Source organism: Macrobrachium nipponense, chromosome 28, assembly GCF_015104395.2.
Source record: "Macrobrachium nipponense isolate FS-2020 chromosome 28, ASM1510439v2, whole genome shotgun sequence".
Taxonomy (NCBI): domain Eukaryota; kingdom Metazoa; phylum Arthropoda; class Malacostraca; order Decapoda; family Palaemonidae; genus Macrobrachium; species Macrobrachium nipponense.
The window spans coordinates 32,876,854-32,898,927 of record NC_087217.1 but is presented as its reverse complement, the minus strand read 5'-3'; the positions used below and the strand labels follow the sequence as shown (position 1 = coordinate 32,898,927).

The window sequence follows — 22,074 nt, the reverse complement described above, 5'->3', positions numbered from 1 at the left end:
ACTAAACGAAATCGTTGGACCGAACGAATGCCGATTGCGTACGGTAAAGTTTCGGGTGCGGAGTGGCCGAGCTAAGGCACGCCAACACGTACGTATAGAAGATGCATGATGGGAGGGATGCTGTCCAATTAGAGAGAAGGATCTCATGGCTTGGCTAGCATCAGGAACCAATGGGAGAGCAGGAGGATGGTGGCGAGTCTACTATAACTAAGATGGCGGCGTGCGGCGCGAGTTTCAAAATTGTTATGGGGCGAATCTCGGACTTTCAGAAACCTTTCGTATCTTGAAAACTTTTCGTATGTAGAGCAGTAAAATTTTTCGTGTTAGCTTTCGTATCTCGAGTTTTTCGTAAGTTGAGCCTTTCGTATCTCGATGTACTACTGTATCTGACAGGTAAGTTTCATGAACAAAATGATATTGTTAAGATACAATAAAGTTTGTTCATACTTACCTGGCAGATATATATATTTAAAGTACCCACCCACCTCCCCTCAGGAGACAGTGGAGATAGAAAATCTGATAGAAAATGGGAATGGTTCCTGATACCACCTCCCAGCGGTCGGGAAGGGGGGAATGGGTACTAACCACCTATCTCCCACTACGTGTGTCGTAAGTTCTAGAAATTCTGTCGGACTTCAGAGAATACAGCTATATATATACAGTGGACCCCCCCGTATTCGCGTTCTCCAGATTCGCGGACTCACACATACGCGGATTTCTCTGGGGAACGTTTCCCTGCATTATTCGCGGAAAATTCGCGCATTCGCGGTATTTTTCTATGATAAATATCCACAAATTCCTGGTTTTTTTGATGAATTTCATCATAAAATGCACTTTTTGTGATAAAACTATTAAAAAAACCAAGTATGAAAATTTTTAGTGGGTTTTTCTTGAGTTTTAACTAACAAAATAGGCTGTTTTTAGCAATTTCATAGGGGTTCCAAACATTCGCGGGTTCTAACTATTCACGGGGGGTGGGGTCTGGTACGCATCCCCCACGAATACGGGGGGACCACTGTATCTGCCAGGTAAGTATGAACAAACTTTATTGTATCTTAACAATATAATTTCTGGGCTCAGCTCGTGTCGGCCTATGAAAGGATCCTTAATATCATTCTTTCTAGGTAAAATTAATCTAAAATTACCAGAGAAAAACAAAATTAAGAAAATGTCAGTAAAACTGACTCGCTCACTCTTAAAAAGAAGTGTCGGTATGGTAATAGGGGCGAGTGGGAATCACTACCACGAGACATTCACCATTTAGAACTTCCAATCAGAATCCCCGTAAGAGAGAGCTGATACCAACGGGCGATGCAGCCGCTACTACTACTACTAGAGGACGCCACGGACAGCAGCGCCCCTAGCGGACATCCTTAATCATTAGCGCTAGCGTCCAGACGCATTATTTTCTGTGCTGTGCTTTTTTCGGGATTTATCCTCTTCATCATTATGGAGCGCTCTGCCATCGCAACGGCTAAGTTAAGTAACTCATAAGTAATGTTTTACTACATTTTTATCTTCCGGGAACCAGTATTTTCCTCCTAATAGGTCGTATACGGTTTCCCGGTTGTCTCGTGGTGGCGCCATGCTGCCTCGTTAAGAATTCCCGGTCCTCCATACTGGGACTTCTTATACTTATGGGCTTACTTTATTACGTTCATTGTCTTTTACATCGAGTTTTAGCTAGTTTAGCCCCCCTACCATTTCTCTTAGTTTGGTATTTAGGGCTATTATTATTTTTCCTGCCCAGCATCCCGGCTCTTGCTCTTCATCGGCTATCGCTGGCTCCGAGTAGGCTTCTGTTTCTTGGAACAGTTTGCCTCCTCCTGGGCTTCTTTTTCTTTTACTAAAAGTGTCTTTTCCATCTTTTCGATGTAATTTTATTATATTTAGGGTGTTAGGCTAGCCTAGGTGCATGTTCCATGGTTTGGTACAGCCTGGTTCACGTGGCCCTCCCACGGTTGTGTTGCTCGCGGCTTAGGCCACTTGCGGTCACGTGTTCCATCGCACCTTACCCTGCCCCTGCCCTCCCTACCTGGTATAGGGAGGTGCTGGGGGACCCCTTGGTTGTCATGACAACCTCAGTCGCCTTTCTCTCTCCCTCTCTGAGGTGGCCAGGGGTTCCTCCCAGCGGGGGGTATAGGGCGACCACTCATGAGGTACCGGGTCTCCGAGCGGGTAGTCGTTGAGGCGGGGAGGAGTAGGCCACCCCCCCCCCCCTCTCTCTCTCCCGCCGTGTTACGCCGAGACCTTTCTCCCCCCCTCCCCAGTTGCTCAGCCACCTTCCCTTTCTATAACGAAAGGAGCCTTCCGTCGCAGCCGGGGCACCTTTGGTTATAGATTACTGGCTCCGCCAGCGGGCGGGGTGGGCACTACTAGTGGTCGGTTGCTTGCCTACTATATCCTTACATCTCTCCATCGCTACCGGAAGGGAGCTTGCTTCTTACCCGGGCACTCTTCTAGTAGACGGGTGGAGAAAGGTTTGATATTATTGTTATTTTAAGGATATACCCTAATTTTACGATGAATTGTTTAATTTTATTATTCATATGTCTACCATCCCCGCCATTTTCCGTCGTGGTTTCCCTTTACCACCACTCCTGGTTGGTTTCTTTCTGTTGTCCCCGCCATCAGCGGAGCTATAGCCTAGGACATCCAACCAACCTTGTTACCACACGTATTATGGCGGGGCTCTGGTTTAATCTAACTTTATCGCTCCGGCACCAGCGGAGCAACTGTTAGGCTGTAAGTGTTCTCCTGATACTCATGTATCTTTCCACTTACAGGCTACCAACTGTCAGGTCCCGGCGTGCAACGCGACGTTGTACGACCCCTGCGGCCACGATGAGTGCAGGTCTCACGCCCCTTGTGCCACGTCATTCAACGAGATGATCGTCTGGCACCCGGAAGCCTGCGCCATCTGCTACGACCTAGTCGGTCAGCTGGGAGAGGGGGTAAGTCCATTATAGGCTTCCTTATCATTTTACTAACAACTCTTAGTCATAAGTTTGTTAACCCCGTTCCGCCATTAGAAGCTCATCTCGCCCTTTCTTTCAGGCTACTGGTGTGAGGGAGGTCGCCCTCGCTACCCTGAAAGCGTGGGTGGGCGGCTTCGGGAAGAACGCCGCCAAAGGCCAGCCGTACATCCTGGACAAGAAGCTGGCCGTCCAGATCTTCCCTGCGGGCAAGTCAACTGGGTATGTTGACCCCTTGTCCGCAGCCCCTCTCATAGCCTCCATCCAGCAAGATCTCCAGCAATCTTTCGGGGTCGTAGCTTCTCAGGAGTCGGTCCCGGACGTCGCTGCCCTGGACCTAAACATCGAGCCTATGGCGGTAGGGGCAGAGGATTTGTTGGTTGAGGTAGGTGTGTCGGGCGCCCAAGGTCTTTCCTTGGGTGCTCCTGGATCTTCTCCTGTCCCTTCTTCGAGCGCTTCTTTTCAAGGCTTTGTGGGATCTGAGATCCCTACCCGCTCTCCCGCTCTCTCTGTACCCCCAAAGGTGAAGGGACAGAGAGAACCGAAGACTCTATCTAAGACGACTTCTAGGAAGTCGTCTTCGTCTTCTTCGGCTAGGAAGTCTTCGACTTCCTACGCCGACGCGGTGAAGGCCAAGCCGAGTTCTTCTCACTCGAAGAGCTCTAGAAGCAAGGCTTCTAAGGAGAAGGCTCGCGCTCCCGCCGAGCCAATGCCTTCTCCTGCCTCCACCGCTTCCACTCCGGCAACGCCGGTGGGAGGAGCGGGACCCAGCACCTTTGATCCCACTGCTTTCTCAGTAGTGGTGATGCAACAGGTGGGCGAGTTGGTTGGCTCGCAAGTCTCCGCCCTGGGGACGAGATTTGAGCAGATGTTCGCACAACTGTCGAGCACTCTGTCTCAATCAGGCCAGTCCATACAGGATCTCTCTAACAGGGTTAGAGAGAATGAGGACCGAGTAGCTGGGCTCTCTCAGGTCCCTCTTCCAGTCTCCCCAGTGCCAAGTGCTGGCATTCTCCAGCTCCCGCCATACGACTCTCTGCCAGCTTTCTCTATGGAGAATCCATGGAGAGTAGCTGCCTACGCTCCATTTAAGGATGGGATGATCTCTATCCCGGAGTGTGGAACTCGGAGGATTGAGGACTTCGAGTTTTACCCTCCGGGTCTGACGCAGCCTTTCATCGGTTATGCTAGGCTGACTGTAACGGCTCTTACTAGGGAAGACAAGATCTCTAGGGAGTCTGTTCTATACAGTAGGGATCATGCCCAACGGGAATGGGTTCACTGCCTTGAGGACTGGGAGTGCACAAACACTAAGCTCCAGGCCTATAAGAGTCCTTTTACTATTTTTGCGACGGAAGAGGAGGCTTCTCTTCCGTTCGCCACGAAAATAGTAGAGAAGACCCTTCAGGCAGTCCTCAAGGATGAGCCCATGCCACAGCTAAGGGAGGCGGAGTCTACTTCTCCGCTCTTCCCGGCTTTCGGAGAATTGTGGGAGAACTTGCCAGCTACGTTCACGCTTGGTAAGCTCAAACCGGACTGCGCCATGGACCAGTTCGGCGAGAAGCTGCCAAGGCTGCCTGATTCCTTGATTCAGGCAGAGTTCGACGCGCGAACCAGGTTTGGCAGGTCCCTCAATTCTCTGATAATAACGGAAATGGCTGCTCTCTCATATGCGACGGAACCGCTGTTTAAGATCTTGGCCAAATCCCAGTTTCAGACGGTTCTGACAGATGCTTTCGACTTCTTCCAAGCTAGGAGGAATTGCCGAAAGCACGTTCTGCAGGAGTGCACTATTAGGCACGAGCCTAATAGACTCTTGGCTTCTAGCATGTGGGGAGCGGATCTCTTCCCAGAGTCCGCTGTTAATGAAGTGCACCACGAGGCTGCTAGGCTCAACCAGAGCCTTAGAGCTAGGTGGGGTATTTCATCTAAGAGGAAACAAGAATCCGTCCCCACTGCTGGTAAGAAACCGAAGAAGGCTGGTAAAAGGTTCCAGCCGTACCAGAAACACCAGCAACAGCAGCAATTTGTTCAGGCCGTCCCGGTTACCCAACAGGGACAACCTGCTAGTTCGAAACAGAACCAGCCCATCCTCCTGTTGTCTCCTCAATCACAGCCGTCGACCTCCTACGCAATCTCGCCGGCCTTCAACCCTACGTATGAAGCTCAAGGCTACACTTCCTTGAACAAACAACCGAGAGGTAGGGCGAGAGGTTACTTTCGCCAGCGTGGCGCAGGAAGGGCGACAAGGAGCAGACAGTTCAGAGGAGGGCGTGGTGGTCAACCCGCCCATCAACAATGAGGCTCCCCAGGTAGGAGGGAGGCTGTTCCTCTTCCGCCACAGGTGGGGGTTCAGCAATTGGGCACAGAGCATAGTGTCCAAAGGATTGGGTTGGAGTTGGATCAAAGATCCGCCTCCAATCAAATCATTCCACCAAATACCATCAGAGGAATTGACAGATTACGCGGAGGAACTCCTTCAGAAAGGAGCTATTGCGAGAGTCAAGCATCTAAAATTTCAAGGTCGCTTATTCAGCGTGCCAAAGAAAGGCTCAACAAAAAGAAGGGTAATCTTAGACTTGTCAAAGCTAAACTCTTTCATTCGTTGCGACAAGTTCAAGATGCTTACCCTCTCGCAAGTAAGGACCTTACTTCCGCGTGGAGCCGTCACATGCTCCATCGATCTTACAGACGCATACTATCATATCCCTATAGCCAGGCACTTCCGCCCATTCCTAGGATTCAGGCTAGGAAATCAGACATTCTCATTCAAAGTGATGCCCTTCGGTCTGAATGTAGCCCCCAGGGTATTCACGAAAATAGCAGAAGTGGTTGTACAGCAGTTGAGAACTCAGGGAATCATGGTAGCAGCATACCTCGACGATTGGTTGATCTGGGCACCAACCGTCGAGGAATGTCTCAAAGCCACCAAAAAGGTAGTTCACTTTCTGGAACATCTGGGGTTCCAGATAAACAAAACGAAATCCAGACTTACCCCGGAGTCTCGTTTTCAGTGGCTGGGAATCCAATGGGATTTGTCTTCCCACAATCTGTCAATTCCAGTGGCCAAACGGAAGGAAATAGCAAAATCTGTCAGGCAATTTCTCAAATGCAAACAAACATCAAGGAGAAACCAGGAGAGAATCCTAGGGTCCCTTCAGTTTGCTTCAGTAACAGATATCCTCCTGAAAGCAAGGCTAAAAGATATAAATCGAATTTGGCGATCGAGAGCAAACACCAAATCTCGAGACAAGTTGTCAGTAATCCCACAGATCCTTCGCAATCAACTCCGTCCATGGTCAAAAGTAAAGAACTTAGCCAAGCAGGTACCCCTTCAATATCCCCTTCCAGTGTTAACCATTCACACGGATGCCTCCCTGTCCGGGTGGGGGGGATACTCTCAGTTCAAACAGGTTCAGGGGACTTGGTCAGTTCAATTTCGCCAGCTCCACATAAACGTTCTGGAAGCAATGGCAGTATTTCTTACCTTGAAGAGACTGCTTCCCCCGAGAAAGTCTCATTTAAGGCTAGTTTTGGACAGTGCAGTGGTAGTTCATTGCATCAACAGAGGAGGGTCCAAATCCAAGCATGTGAATCATGTCATGATAGCCATCTTTGCCCTAGCAAACAAACACAAATGGCATCTGTCTGCCACTCACCTGGCAGGGGTGAAGAAATGTGATAGCAGACGCTCTGTCCCGGTCAGTTCCTCTGGAATCAGAATGGTCTCTAGACGACGGGTCATTCCAGTGGATATGCCTGAGAGTCCCAGGTCTCCAAGTGGATCTCTTCGCCTCACAAGCGAACCACAAGCTCCCTTGCTATGTGGCCCCCAACCTGGACCCTCTGGCTTATGCCACGGACGCCCTGTCGTTGGATTGGAATCAGTGGAGAAAAATTTATGTTTTTCCTCCAGTGAATCTTCTCTTGAAAGTCCTAAGCAAACTGAGGACTTTCAAAGGAATAGTAGCTCTGATTGCACCGGACTGGCCCAAGAGCAACTGGTATCCTCTTCTTCTGGAATTGGGCCTCCGACCTCAACGGATTCCCAATCCCAAGCTGTCACAATCAGTACAAATGAGGACTGTGTTCGCTTCCTCAGGAATTCTTCAGACCCTAACTTTATGGACTTCATGAAGTTTGCGGCTAATAAAGATGCTAATATTGATCCACAGAATATTCTCTTCCTAGAATCAGATAAGAGAGAGTCAACCATTAGACAATATGACTCAGCTGTTAAAAAATTAGCATCTTTCCTGAAAGAATCAAACACTACAACCATGACAGTTAATCTAGCTATATCCTTTTTCAGATCCTTGTTTGAAAAAGGTTTAGCAGCTAGCACTATTACCACTCATAAATCGGCTTTGAAGAAGATCTTTCAATTAGGTTTTCAGATAGATCTGACTGAATCTTATTTCACGTCTATCCCTAAAGCCTGTGCTAGACTTAGACCTTCTCAAAGGCCTACTGCAGTTTCATGGTTCTTAAATGATGTCCTCAAACTAGCTTCAGATACTGACAACTCGTCTTGTACATTCATAATGCTTCTTAGAAAGACATTATTCTTATTAAGCCTAGCTTCAGGAGTTAGAATTTCAGAACTGTCGGCTCTATCCAGGGATGCGGGTCATGTGGAATTCCTCCCATCAGGAGAAGTTCTACTTGCTCTGGATCGTAGCTTTTTAGCCAAAAATGAGGATCCTCTTGCAAGGTGGGCCCCTTGGAAAGTTATCCCACTTCCCCAAGATCCTTCTCTCTGCCCAGTATCAACTTTAAGAGCCTTTCTATCTCGTACTTCCTCAAGATCCTCAGGTGCTCTCTTCATGAGAGAAAAAGGTGGTACTTTATCAGTAAAAGGTATTAGGCAACAAATCCTTTACTTCATTAAACAAGCCAATCCTGATTCATTTCCAAAAGCACATGACATCAGGGGAGTAGCCACCTCAATTAATTACTTTCAACATATGAACTTTGAGGATCTTAAAAAGTATACTGGATGGAAATCCCCGACAGTCTTTAAACGTCATTATCTAAAGTCCTTGGAATCTTTAAAATTTTCAGCAGTAGCAGCGGGAAACATTGTTTCTCCTGATACTGTATAGTAGTCGTAGTACAGATCCAGGTCTCCTTTCTACCTACCTCATCCAACATGCCTCACCCTATCGCCATGCTACTCGGATATCCTAGCCTTAGCCGCTGAATCATAATAGTGGATTGTCCCTTATTTTTTTGCTAGGGACATCCACACTTGTACTGATGGTGTACTTCAGTGTACCTACCCTTATTTTTATGCTAGGGTAGGACACAATGTGTTTGTATATTTTGTAAATAATTTTCTAAGTAAATCCCTTTTGTTTATATTACACTGCATCATTGTATTTTACTGTGGTTACTGTATTTTAAGTACTTTACATTACTAACGTTCTTTTATATTACTGTTTAGAATAAGTTAGTTTAAGTACTTAGTTTGTATGCTGTAATTGATTTACTTATATTATATCCATCGTTTTGCAACTGCTTTTCATTTGTCCTTTTTTCCCATCTTGTCTGTTTCTCTGGTACTCTTTCATAGGCCGACACGAGCTGAGCCCAGAAAAGGGATTTTGACGAAGGAAAAATCTATTTCTGGGTGATTGGCTCGTGTCGCCCTATGAAAGGATCCTTAATATCATTCTTTCTAGGTAAAATTAATCTAAAATTACCAGAGAAAAACAAAATTAAGAAAATGTCAGTAAAACTGACTCGCTCACTCTTAAAAAGAAGTGTCGGTATGGTAATAGGGGCGAGTGGGAATCACTACCACGAGACATTCACCAATTAGAACTTCCAATCAGAATCCCCGTAAGAGAGAGCTGATACCAACGGGCGATGCAGCCGCTACTACTACTACTAGAGGACGCCACGGACAGCAGCGCCCCTAGCGGACATCCTTAATCTAAAAACATCTTGTCCTGCATGGGGGGGGAAAACAATATAGGGTGGGTTTCATAGGGCGACACGAGCCAATCACCCAGAAATAGATTTTTCCTTCGTCAAAATCCCTTTTTTAATCATAAATGTATTTGTATGTATTAATCACGAAAGTAATAAGACGTACGAACGTAGCATGCTCTGTGGAGGTCGGGTCCTGTCGTTCTAAACCACCCATGTATTTAAGATATGCTGTACACAATAGTACTATCCTAAAATAGGTACCTGCACCATAAATATAATTTCAAAATCGTCTTGCTACACCGGAAAATATCAATATACGCACATAAAATGTAGGCACAGAGCGATGCGCAAAGTTAAGTAGGCTAAAGAAAATGTGTCTGAATGGTAGGGGATAATTAAGAATGACAGTTGTCGACTGATACGTAATTTTGCAACATGACTTTGAAATGATATTAGAGTGTTCTGGGATGATACTTTGAGGTAGTACATTTTTGTTGGAATTGTCAAATTTGGCAATGAACTGTTAAAATATAGCCTACTTAGTAACAGTAATAGGAGAGTACTGTAATATAAGGTTACTTAGGGCTCTTAGGGATGATGGCTTAATGTGTATTAATAATTTATTTGAGAGATGAAATTGTTTGAGTATGATAATTTAAGGTAAATTTTTGTTTTAACTATCAAATAAAGCAATGAAATGTTAAAATAGACAGTTACAAACATTTTAGTTTAAAGGGTACTAGGTATTTGGTGTATAAGCATTATCAGAGGGGAATTTTGCATTTCCACATTTATTGCATTACTGCAGCAGATTCTGGAACCTATTTCCACCGTGTAAAAGTGGGGGAGCACTATATTGGATATATGTACATGATTGATAGTGTTTGGCCTGCTTTACATGCATGGTTGGGACTGCTGCTCATAAGTGCTGCCAGCTTCATGATGTTTAGCAAATTTGTATAACTTTTTTTAATAGTTTTTTCTTTTTTCTTTGTTTCTTTCATAATTAATGATTGCCATAAATTGCACATGTTGTAAGTCAAAGCCTATCTGTAATGGGTTTATTGTGAAATAAATGTACCATATATATCAGTGAGTAAGTCAAGATTTGAAGTTTAAAAAATATCCCTCCAAAACTAGGGGTCGATTTGTATGGCAAATGTAAAATGTGAACCTTTATCTTTGATGGGGAAACAAGGGAAACTGCCTCCCTAAAACCTGTTGCAGATCACCTGTCATAGCTCTCACAGCCTACCACAATAATTTCCTTCTGAACTCATATTTAGTAAATCTGTGTAACATAGAGATTATATTGCCTCAGTACAGATTCTCAGTCTCTTATCCAAAATCCTTAGGGTTTTCAGACTGAAAACTTGCGGAACTGAAGCTTGCACTATAAATATACTAGCATGTTTTATTTCCGACAAAAATTTTCTGTAAACTCAAAAAATATACTGCATCAAAAGGACTGTAAATACTTGTGATAATGCGACCCTTAAAATTTTATCCCCATAACATAACTTCATATCTCATGTATCATGAGAATTGCATTTTCAGAAGGGTTTGGCCTCATGGTTTTGCTACATGATGCATGTTTATCGTGTAGTGTTTGAGTGATACCGACAGGTAAGGTACTACATAAATTTATTTGGACTAATTATGTGGGCTAATCTTTTATTATCAAAAAGTTAAACTGCAAATCTGCCAATATTGTGTTCGTTATGCATTTGTCATGTGGTGGTGCTGCATTACTTTTTGGGGTTGTCTTAAATGGGAAATATATGCAAAACCAGAATTACACTAGAATTTTGAGGGTTAACTTTTAACCCAAATCAGCTTATACACCAGCCCATACGATAATTTGATAGAAATTAATGGTGTCATATAAATCCATCTCTTATAATAGGAGTGCCTTCCTCCCAAGGTGACTTTCTTGTTCATTGATCAGATAACACAAAAGAACAAGTTTTTCTTACATGAGACATGGATGTTCAAGTGACAGTACTGCAGGATAACAACAGTTTTCTTTTAATGTGAATTGATGCATTTGGACTTTAGAGTACCACAGTTGTTGGGTAAAATTTATTTTGATTTTTAAAAAATGCATATTAGGGTATCTTTGGGGTCATAGAGCATTCCTTGCCCAGTTCTCCTTTTTTCAGAGCTTCACCCCTACTTTGGGGCTTATTGGTGTATTCTACAGTGTACTTCATAATTTTAAAAAAATGTTAATATAACATTATTAGTTCAGCTAATACTAAATTCTACTTTCCTTATAGAAGATTTTCAGTTTTATATTTTTAACTCATGCAGTTATCTTCTAATGACAGAAACGTGATGGCCAACTTAATCATCGCATAGTGAATGAAGAACTGACTGGCACTTATGATGACTTGGGTCAAAGATGTGAACGTGATGCTTTTGATACACTGTTTGATCATGCCCCAGACAAACTCCAGGTTGTCAAAAGAGTAAGTGTAACAATTACTGTGCTTTATTTTCATTATATTTGATAGCAAAATTGATCCCTATTTTCATAGGGATTGCTGTAGGGACTGTTGAGTACATACAATCCATGAATCATTTGGGTCTGCATTTATACTGTGACTCCTTGGTCAAGCTGCAAAGTGTAGTGATGGTTTTGTGTTGTTTAAGTCATGAAATTATGTAATTACGTATTATATAATAATGTGGATTTTTTTCTAAATATCAGACACCATTGACATATTTAAAACTTATTGGCAAATGGTACTTGAGATTAAGGATGCTGTTCATTCAGACTTTACTAAAGCTTTTGATAAACAAGCCACAATTTTTTCTAGGAGACACAAGTAGTAGATGGTTAAAAGAAGCTGTAATAAGAAGGAAAAATTATGTTAGCAAATGGTAAGCAATGTAGATTACAGGCAGACCCCAGGTTACAACGGGGTTTCTGTTCCCAGCAGGGTGTTGTATGATGAAAATTGTCTTAACCCGAATCATCATAATTATAATGAGAATGAATAGCAATTACAACACTTATAGCACTGTAAGTCCTGGTTACAGTGCCATAAAGTAGGTAATGGCACCATAAATCCACTTATTGAGCTGAAAAATTGTAGTTAACAGTGCCATGAGTCAAGCGCTGTAAGTCCGGAATGATACACACAACCCGAACCTGACATAATGTAGGGATTGATGCAATAGTAAGCAAAGTAATTTTAGCAGATCTACAAGAAGCATTGGACTGTCTTTAGACATAAGAAAGGAAATCAGAATGGGCTTTCAACTCTAAGTATGTGAAAGTCAAATGGGAACAGTTCTAAAAGTCAGTATCCTGAATATTAAGGTCTAGGAAATGAAACACAGATAACCAAGATCTTGAAATTTTTGGTTAATATTGCAGTACTTTGTAGTTTTGAAATATGAAGGGCAAGTACGTAATTCTTAATACAGCTTTTCAGATCTGAGAATGGTAATTTACAGAACATACTAAATAACTCAGTTCTGTAGTCATCATAAAAAATGAGAATGCAAATGTCAGAAAGAATGGATTTATTGAAAATATTTTATGGTAAAATATTTCTTGTTATAAATAAAGGAAATACATCAGCAGAATTGACTAGAGAAATAACCAGTAATATTGCCAACATTATACCACACCACATTACTGCTTTATTAGTGTATGGTGTTGTAGGAGAATCATGTGTAAATAGTCACTTTTAAAATATTGGAAGCTGCAGGACTGATTGTTTGTATAATAGTACGTACAATACTTCTGAGAGCTTTGGAGGGTTACTGTAAATTATTTCTGCTAGGTATTTTTAGCCTGAACGGAAGGAATTAAGCTATGGATCTACAGTAGAAGTAGCATGTTTGGTACAAATTTCTGATCCTAATAAAATTTTGCAAACTATAGAAATGTCTTTCACCAATAATAATTCATTATGTCTTCATTTCCAGTCACTTATCACCTTTGTCAATAAGCAGTTGAACAAGATCAATCTTGAGGTTGGGGAGCTAGAGACAGAGTTTAGTGATGGAGTGTATCTTTGTCTCTTGATGGGCCTGTTAGAGGGCTACTTTGTGCCTTTGCATCACTTCTTCTTAACACCAAAGGTAAGATGTGAGGATGTACTCCAAATACTCATTCCTATCCTAGATAAAAGTACTGATTGTGTGTGCAGAGTACCAGTATAAATAACATCTTTAGTAGAAATTAAATTGAGCCTACTGGTTTAAAGTTCAGTTATTAGTCATGTACTGTATGGGTGAAAACATTGGATTATAGGAGGAAAATCTTTTCATCTGCCTCATTAATTTGTTTATTCCTACGGCATTTGAGAAGTTAGATGAGACATTTAGTTGGAATTACATATATACAACTTCCATAACTTTCTTTTTTAACATTTTAACTTAATGGAAACTGTTACATATTACTTGTATATTTCAGACATTTGAAGAGAAATTGCACAATGTAGTTCAATCATTTGAGCTTATGATGGATGCAGGTTTAGCTAAACCAAAGGCTCGTCCTGAAGGTAAGTTTTATTCAGTGTGCACACATTATCCAGTTGTTATATTTTAAGAAGTTGCAATATTATAAAGTCTAGTACAATTATTCACAGTGTTAACTCAGTGATCTGGTTAAACTTGAGGACTGGCACAACAAACCAATGCACGGACAATAAATGAGACAGACTAAAGAACTAGCCAGCGATGACACATGACAATAGCTACAGAGGGGAGAGCTCAAGAAGGAAACTGAAGGAATGATAACAGCGGCACAAGATCAGGCCCTAAGAACCAGATATGTTCAAAGAACGATAGACGGAAATAACATCTCTCCCATATGTAGGAAGTGCAATACGAAAAATGAAACCATAAACCACATAGCAAGCGAATGCCCGGCACTTGCAGAGAACCAGTACAAAAAGAGGCATGATTCAGTGGCAAAAGCCCTCCACTGGAGCCTGTGCAAGAAACATCAGCTACCTTGCAGTAATAAGTGGTTAGAGCACCAACCTGAGGGAGTGATAGAAAACGATCACGCAAAGATCCTCTGGGACTATGGTATCAGAACAGATAGGGTGATACGTGCAAACAGACCAGACGTGATGTTGATTGACAAAGTCAAGAAGAAAGTATCACTCATTGATGTTGCAATACCATGGGACACCAGAGTTGAAGAGAAAGAGAGGGAAAAAATGGATAAGTATCAAGATCTGAAAATAGAAATAAGAAGGATATGGGATATGCCAGTGGAAATCGTACCCATAATCATAGGAGCACTAGGCACGATCCCAAGATCCCTGAAAAGGAATCTAGAAAAACTAGACGCTGAAGTGGCTCCAGGACTCATGCAGAAGAGTGTGATCCTAGAAACGGCACACATAGTAAGAAAAGTGATGGACTCCTAAGGAGGCAGGATGCAACCCGGAACCCCATACTATAAATACCACCCAGTCGAATTGGAGGACTGTGATAAGAGCAAAAAAAAAAATAATAATAATAATAATAATAATAATAAATGTTTTTTGTGACAACAACAATTCCTTGGTTACTCTGCTAAGTAAATCACTTATACATTATATGTTATGTAATGAGTGACATGTACAGTTTGAAGTTTTACATCAGCAGAATGGTGTCAGGACTCTGACTGTTCCTTAGTCACTGTTGTCTCTCATGTTTCAGTATTTTCTTGGTGTATGTCATAGTCCATCCAGAATCAATCTTGTGCATCAAATCTGGCTATTTGGTCATGCAGAGACAAGACTGAGTCATTTTTCTCAAGCATTTTCACTTTGCACAACAAAAGGAGATCACAGGTTCCACCAAACATCAGACAAAGGATGCATAAGCACATGGTTGTTTTGTTCTTAGTATAAATTATTGCCTACTTCTATACAACGTGTCTGTGTAGTGCCTTTTGGTCATGTAGGTAACGGCCAATGGATGTTACCATAGTAACGGCTGATTGGCTGATGGACGTCCTATGTCATCTATATACAGAATTGATCTTCCAACTTTTATGTCCTTCATAATGTAGGTTGGTGAGGTTTTTCTGTAAGTGGAATGAATTCATTCAATTAGACCCATTGTGGGAATTGACAGTCTTTGTGTCCAACCAAAGACTTCAACCCTTCTCAGGTAGGAAGAATTCTCTTGTTTTATTGTTAATATTCAAATTTGGATTGTACCTACATGACTATTAACCTTTAATTCCCTGTGCCAAGGTAGTTAACGTTAATCAATATGGTTCATTTACAGTGAAGTTCTGTAGAACCCATCCACCCTACTCTTAGGAAGCAGGAATCAATTAATTCTGATCGTACATGGTGTTTTCCTGGTTAACTTGGAATTATTTTATAACTCCATTGATCTACTTCTCAGAGTTAGATCTGGTTAGGTACTAGAGTCTAGATCAAGAAAGGCTCCGAGAACACCTCTGGATATTCTCGGCTAAAGAAGGACGAGGAAGTATCTCCTGTTTTTCAGGAACTTAGTGGGATTAGGATGGGTGACTTACTTGGCCTAGCCTAAGTAGTTGAGTTCTTAGCCTAGCCTAGCTAGTTCGAACCTATCTTTATCAAACTTGCTCTTCAATATCCTGGAGCACGTTCTTCTGGTTCATGACTTCTACAAGAGAACGATTTTCCCATTCTTCATTTGTTTGGGATTAGGTTAGGTTGGGTACAGTTCCTAACCTAGCCTAGCTATATATAGTAGACCTCCGTAATTGTGGGGGATGGATACCAGACCCTCCACCATAGCCTAAAATCTGCAAATATGTGAAACCCCTCAAAAAATGCTTAGTGCTGTCTATTTTGATAGTTAAAACAAAAAAACTCTAAAATTGTTTATACCCAAGTTTTTTAGTTTTATCACAAAAAGTGCATTTTAGTAATGAAAATGATATGAAAAAGGGATTTTGACAAAGGAAAAATCTATTTCTGGGCAGTGACCTGTGTCGCCCAGTGAAATGTTCCTATAGCACTCATTTCTAAGGTGTCAATATTGCTAAATATATTAGAGAAAAAAGCTATATGGTTATGCCAGAGTTTTCTGGCTCGCTCACCCTTATTTAAGGGTGTTGCTATGGAAACTGGGGCGTGTGAAACCACTAACAGAGGTCCCCTGCCATTTAGTCTCTTCCCTTCTCAATATCCCTCGTCTGCAGAGGAGCCGTTCCAGGCCATCTACCGCCCGCTACTGCTACAGCTAGCGTCTTGTTTATCATTCCTGTAGATAGCACCCAAGCTTGGGCCAGTTAGGGTGTGGAAGATAGAAGGTGGGTTTCACTGGGCGACACAGGTTTCCTTTGTCAAAATCCCTTTTCTGGGCCTAACCTGTGTCACCCCGTGAAATAGTAACAGAGAATTGGCCCCACCAGCTTGGAAATCTAGAGTAAACCAGTTACTGGAAGGAAAATTAAAATTATATAATTAGGAAAATTAAAATTATATAATTACTTCTAAGGTACTTTTTAATAAAAGTTTCTTAACCCTCTTACGCCGATTGGACGTATTAAACGTCGAGTCAAAATGTCTCCCGTATGCCGATTGGACGTATCATACGTCGGCTCAAAAAAGTTTTTTTAAAAATTCGCGGAAAAATACTTATAGGCCTACCAGCCGAAAACTTTTGAATGACGCGCCTTGGGGGATGCTGGAAGTTCACGGATCAAGGCGTTGTTTTGTTTACAATCGCTACGCAGGCGCGCAAGCGCGAATTTCTTTCTTATCGCACTAAAAAGTATCAGTGACACATCTCAAAAATTATTTCGTCACTTTGACATAATTTTTGCACCATTTTAAATTATCCTTTACATGAATTATTATATATGAAAATGTGCGCAATTTCATGTAAAATACAACAAAAAAATACTCATGATTGTAGCTTTTATCAGTTTTGAAATATTTTCATATGAATAACGATAAGTGCATAAATGTCAACCTTCGGTCAACTTTGACTCTACCGAAATGGTCGAGAAACGCAATTGTAAGCTAAAATTCTTATAGTAATATTCAATCATTTGCCTTCATTTTGCAACAAATTGGACGTCTCTAGCACAATATTTCGATATATGGTGAATTTATGAAAAAACTTTTTCCTTACGTTCGTGCGATAACTCTTCCGATAAATCTTTTCGTGCGATTGTCCTAATGTTTGCACCCTTTTAAATTTGCCGTTACATAAAGTTTTATATATGGAAATGTGCGCAATTTCATGCACAATACAACAAAAAACAACCCATGGTTGTAGCTTTTATCAGTTTCGAAATATTTTCATATAAATAACGTTAAGTGCAAAAATTTCAACTTTCGGTCAACTTTGACTACCGAAATGGTCGAAAAATGCAATTGTAAGCTAAAATTCTTATATTCTAGTAATATTCAATCATTTACCTTCATTTTGCAATGACTTGGAAGTCTCTAGCACAGTATTTCGATTTATGGTGAATTTATTAAAAAAAAAAAAAAACATTTTCCTTACGTCCGCGCGGTAACTCTTCCGAAAAAATCAGAATTTTTTTTGTGCGATTGTCGAAATGTTTGCACCATTTAAAATTAGCTGTTACATAAAGTTTTATATATGAAAATGTGCACAATTTCATGTAGAATACAACTAAAAATGATTGAAGGTTGTAGCTTTTCTCTTTTTTCAAAATATTTGCATATAAATCACGATAAATAGAAAAAAAACCACGTTCGGTCAAATTTGACTCTACCGAGATAGTTGAAAAACGCAATTGTAAGCTAAAACTCTTACGGCCTAGTAATATTCCGTCATTTTTCTTCATTTTGAAACAAATTTGAAGTCTCTAGAGCAATATTGTGATTTATGGTGAATTTTTGAAAAATATATTTACCTTTACTCCGCACGCCGATTCGCGGCCGCAAGTCTCCGAAATACGTACATCGCATTATCCTAATATTTGCTCCTTTTCATATTAGCCATTTTATAGAGTTTCATATATCAAAATGTGTGCAAATTCATGAAGAATACAATAAAAAATAATTGAAGGTTGTAGCTTTTTCCATCTCCGAAATATGTGCATATAAAAAAATATATATATAAAAATTTTGACATTCGGTCAAATTTAACTCGTCCGAAATGGTCGAAATCTGAAATTCTAATCTAAAACTCTTACAGTATCGTAATATTCAATCATTTGTCTTAATTTTGAAACAAATTGGAAGTCTCTAGAATAATATTTAGAATTACGGTGATTTTTTGAAAATAAAATTTTTTTACGTCAGCGTGTTACGAATTCGTACATCATTTTGTGATAATATTTTTCCGGTGTTGCTATTATTGTTTTATGATGTATTATATATCAAAATGATTGCAATTTAGTGTACAATACAACGAAAAAAAAAGTAACTCGTTAGCTTTGACCGTTTTTTGCACAGCGTGATTTGAATACAATTATCTATGAATTTTATTTTTTTTGCTAACATATATCGCATTATTTACATATGATAATGATATTATTTTTCATTTCTGATGATTGCATACTAAATTTCAGGCAATGACAAAAAAATGAGCCAAAAATGAACTCTTAATCTTCAAAACTAAGCGCGCTGTGATTTTTTGAAAAAATATTTTTTCCGCTTCCGGCTTCACTCCAAACTGGCGCCGGCATACGGGAGAGGTTTTGATTTTTAGGGCTTCGGTGTAAGAGGGTTAATTCTACAGATTTAATAAAAGTTCTTAATCCTACAGAGATTTCAATAATATCCTTAAGTCTACTGTCTTTATATAAATAATGAAGGTTATACAATCCAAATCTGATAGGATTAGATCAATCCCAAACCCCGATACAGGAATTTTATATATATATATATATATATATATATATATATATATATATATATATATATATATATATATATATATATATATATATATATATATATATATATATATATATACATACATACATACATACATACATACATACAATTAGATAACAATATTTACAATCAAGAGTGATCATAAGTGCAGTCCAGGTGAAGACAAGGTCAATCTGTGCAACCCGGTAAACAACCAAAGCAAAGGTCAAGAATGCTAACGAGGCAGGTAGGAGAGAAAGAACTAAGGAGAGATATAGGCTAATATAGGATATTAAGACTAGATATTTACTATGCTAGGCCGTGTCAGGGGAAACTATGTTCCCTGCTGCCACTGCCGGGAATTTAAGGGCCTCTAAGGATTTTAAGTAGTGGCGTTTAAATACTGTCGGCGACTTCCAACCCATATACTTTTTGAGATCATCAAAGTTCATATGATGAAAGTAATTAACTGAAGTAGCTACCACTCTGATATCATGTACATGCGGAATTGATTCCGGATTGGCTTGTTTGATAAAATAGATAATTTTTTGTCTGATTCCTTTTAAGGAGATGGTCCCACCATTCTCTTTAATAAATAAAGGGCCTGAAGACTTCTTGGCAGTTCTGTTTAGGTAGGATCTTAGCGTGTTTACTGGACAAAGAGATAGTCCTGTGGAAGTGGGACAATCTTCCATGGGGACCACCTATTTTGTGGATCCTCATTCTTAGCCAAGAATTTACGATCTGGTAAAATCAGTACTTCTCCAGACGGGAGGAATTCAATGTGATTTGGTTCTCTGGAGAGAGCCGACAGTTCAGATATTCTGGCTCCTGATGCCAGACTTACTAAGAATAACGTGTTCCTGAGAAGGGTTATATAAGAACATGATTCGTTAACCGTATCTGAAGCTAGCTTGAGTACATCATTCAAAAACCAAGAGACCGTTTGAGGTCTATTTATTGGTCTAAGTCTAGCACAAGCTCTGGGGATAGAAGAAAAATACGAATCTGTCAGGTCAATATTAAATCCAAATTGGAATATTTTCTTTACGGCAGATTTGGTTGTAGTAACAGTACTAGCTGCTAGGCCTTTTTCGAACAAGGTTCTGAAAAAGGTAACTGCCAGATTTGCGGTCATAATCTGTACCTTTGAGTCTTTCAAAAAGGTGGCTAGCTTCATAACTGCTGAATCGTATTGACGCAGTGTAGATTCTCGTTTGTCTGATTCCGGGAACAGGGTGTTTTGAGGATCAATGTTGGCATCTTTCTGCGCCGCAAACTTCATGAAGTCCATAAAGTTAGGGCTTTGTGAATTCCTGAGGAAGCGGACACAGTCGCGTTTGTACCAACTGTGTTAGTCTTGGATTGGGGATCCGCCGGGGCCGGAGTCGGAGTTCCAATTCCACTAGAAGTGGGAACCAATTGCTCTTGGGCCAGTTGGGAGCTACTAGTGCAATCTGTCCTTTGAAGGATCTGAGTTTGTTCAGAACTTTCAGCAGTAAATTTATCGGGGGGAAAAGATAAATTCTCTTCCAAGTATTCCAGTCTATTGCCATAGTGTCCGTGGCATATACCAGAGGGTCCAGATTGGGAGCCACATAACATGCCAGTTTGTGGTTGGATTCTGTGGCAAAAAGGTCTACCTGAAGCCCTGGCACCTTTTGGCAGATCCATTTGAATGATTTTCTGTCTAGGGACCAATCTGATTCCAGCAGAGTTGTCCTTGACAATGCGTCTGCCACCACATTCCTTACTCCCGCTAGGTGCATGGCCGACAGGTGCCATTGGTTCCTTGCTGCTAAAGCAAAACTTGCTATCATTACGTGATTTATATGACTCGATTTGGAGCCTCCTCTGTTTATGCAGTGGACTACCACCGCACTGTTTAGTACTAGTTTGATGTTGATTTTCTTCGCTGGCGAGAGTTTCTTCAGGGTCAGAAACACTGCCATGACCTCCAGTACATTGATATGCATCTGGTGAAATGTTACTGACCAAGTCCCTAGTACTTTTTTGTACTGGGAGTATCCCCCCCCAGCCGCTTAGGGAGGCATCCGTGTGAACTACCAGGGCTGGGGGAGGAAACTGTAATGGTACTGATTTTGACAGGCTCTTGACTTCTGTCCAAGGACGGAGTCTCTTCCGTAAGATTGGCAGGATCTGGGATACTTTGTCCCAAGATTTCCTGTTTGCTCTGGATCGCCAGACCCGGTTTATATCTTTTAGTTTGGCTTTCAACAGCACGTCCGTAATTGATGCAAATTGGAGTGAACCTAGAATCCTTTCTTGGTTCCGCCGGGACGTCTGTTTGCCCTTGAGGAATTGTCTTGTAGCCTTCGCTATTTCTCTGCGTTTCGCTGGCGGAATTGATAAGTTGTATGCGTTTAGGTCCCATTGTATCCCCAACCACTGAAAGCGTGGTGCCGGAGTCAGCCGGGATTTGTTCCTGTTTCTCTGGAATCCCAGGTATTCCAAAAAACTTATCACTTTGGCTGTTGCTTTCCGGCATTCTTCGGCGTCCGGGGCCCAAATGAGCCAATCATCTAGATAGGCTACTAGCATTATCCCTTGGGTCCTTAATTCTTGGACTACCGTTTCCGCTATCTTTGTAAATATTCTGGGCGCTATGTTGAGCCCGAATGGCATTACTTTGAAGGCATAGGCCTGCTTTCCTAGTCTGAAGCCTAGGAAGGGGAGGAAGTGTCTTGCTACTGGGACATGATAGTAGGCATCTGTAAGATCTATAGAGGTGGTGATGGCCCCACGGGGAAGTAAGGTCCGCACCTGCGAAACGGTCAGCATACGGAACTTGTCGCAATGAATGAATGAGTTTAGATGGGACAAGTCTAGGATTATTCTTGGCTTGTGTGAGTCTTTCTTTGGAACGCTGAACAAGCGCCCTTGAAATTTCAAATGTTTGGCTTCTTACACTACCTTCTTTCGAAGCAGATCTTGGGTGTATTCTATTAAGTCTGCCGTTGGGTTCTGGTAAAATATGGTTGATGGAGGAGGCCCTTCTTTTCAACTCCATCCCAGACCCTTTGATACAATGCTGTGGGCCAAAGTGCTGAAACTCCAACGGTTCCGGAAGAGGTACAGCCTCCTTCCTACCTGGGGAGCCTCACTGGTTGGTAGATGGGCGGCTTCCCCGGCCTCCCCGAAAGCCTTTGCCTCGGGCAGAGGCCCTTCCGCCAGCCCTGTGCCGGAAAGCACATCTAACTCGGCTACCTCTGGCGAATCTATTATACCCTTGAAGTACCCCTTGGGTTTCAAAGGTAGTCGAGGTTTGGGGCTGCTGAGTGGGTTGGCTCAGTAGCACAAATCGCTGTTGCGGTTGTGCTTTT

General features: G+C 41.5%; 1 protein-coding gene across 1 annotated transcript in view; it reads left to right on the top strand.

The window, feature by feature from the left end:
- Positions 1–22,074, top strand: part of LOC135201660 (beta-parvin-like) — a 196,474-nt gene that overhangs the window by 162,716 nt on the left and 11,684 nt on the right. Inside the window, exons 11-13 of the mRNA XM_064230771.1 lie at positions 11,243–11,383; positions 12,855–13,010; positions 13,345–13,432. Of these exons, the coding sequence (XP_064086841.1) occupies positions 11,243–11,383; positions 12,855–13,010; positions 13,345–13,432 (385 nt within the window). The remainder of the gene's footprint in view (positions 1–11,242; positions 11,384–12,854; positions 13,011–13,344; positions 13,433–22,074) is intronic.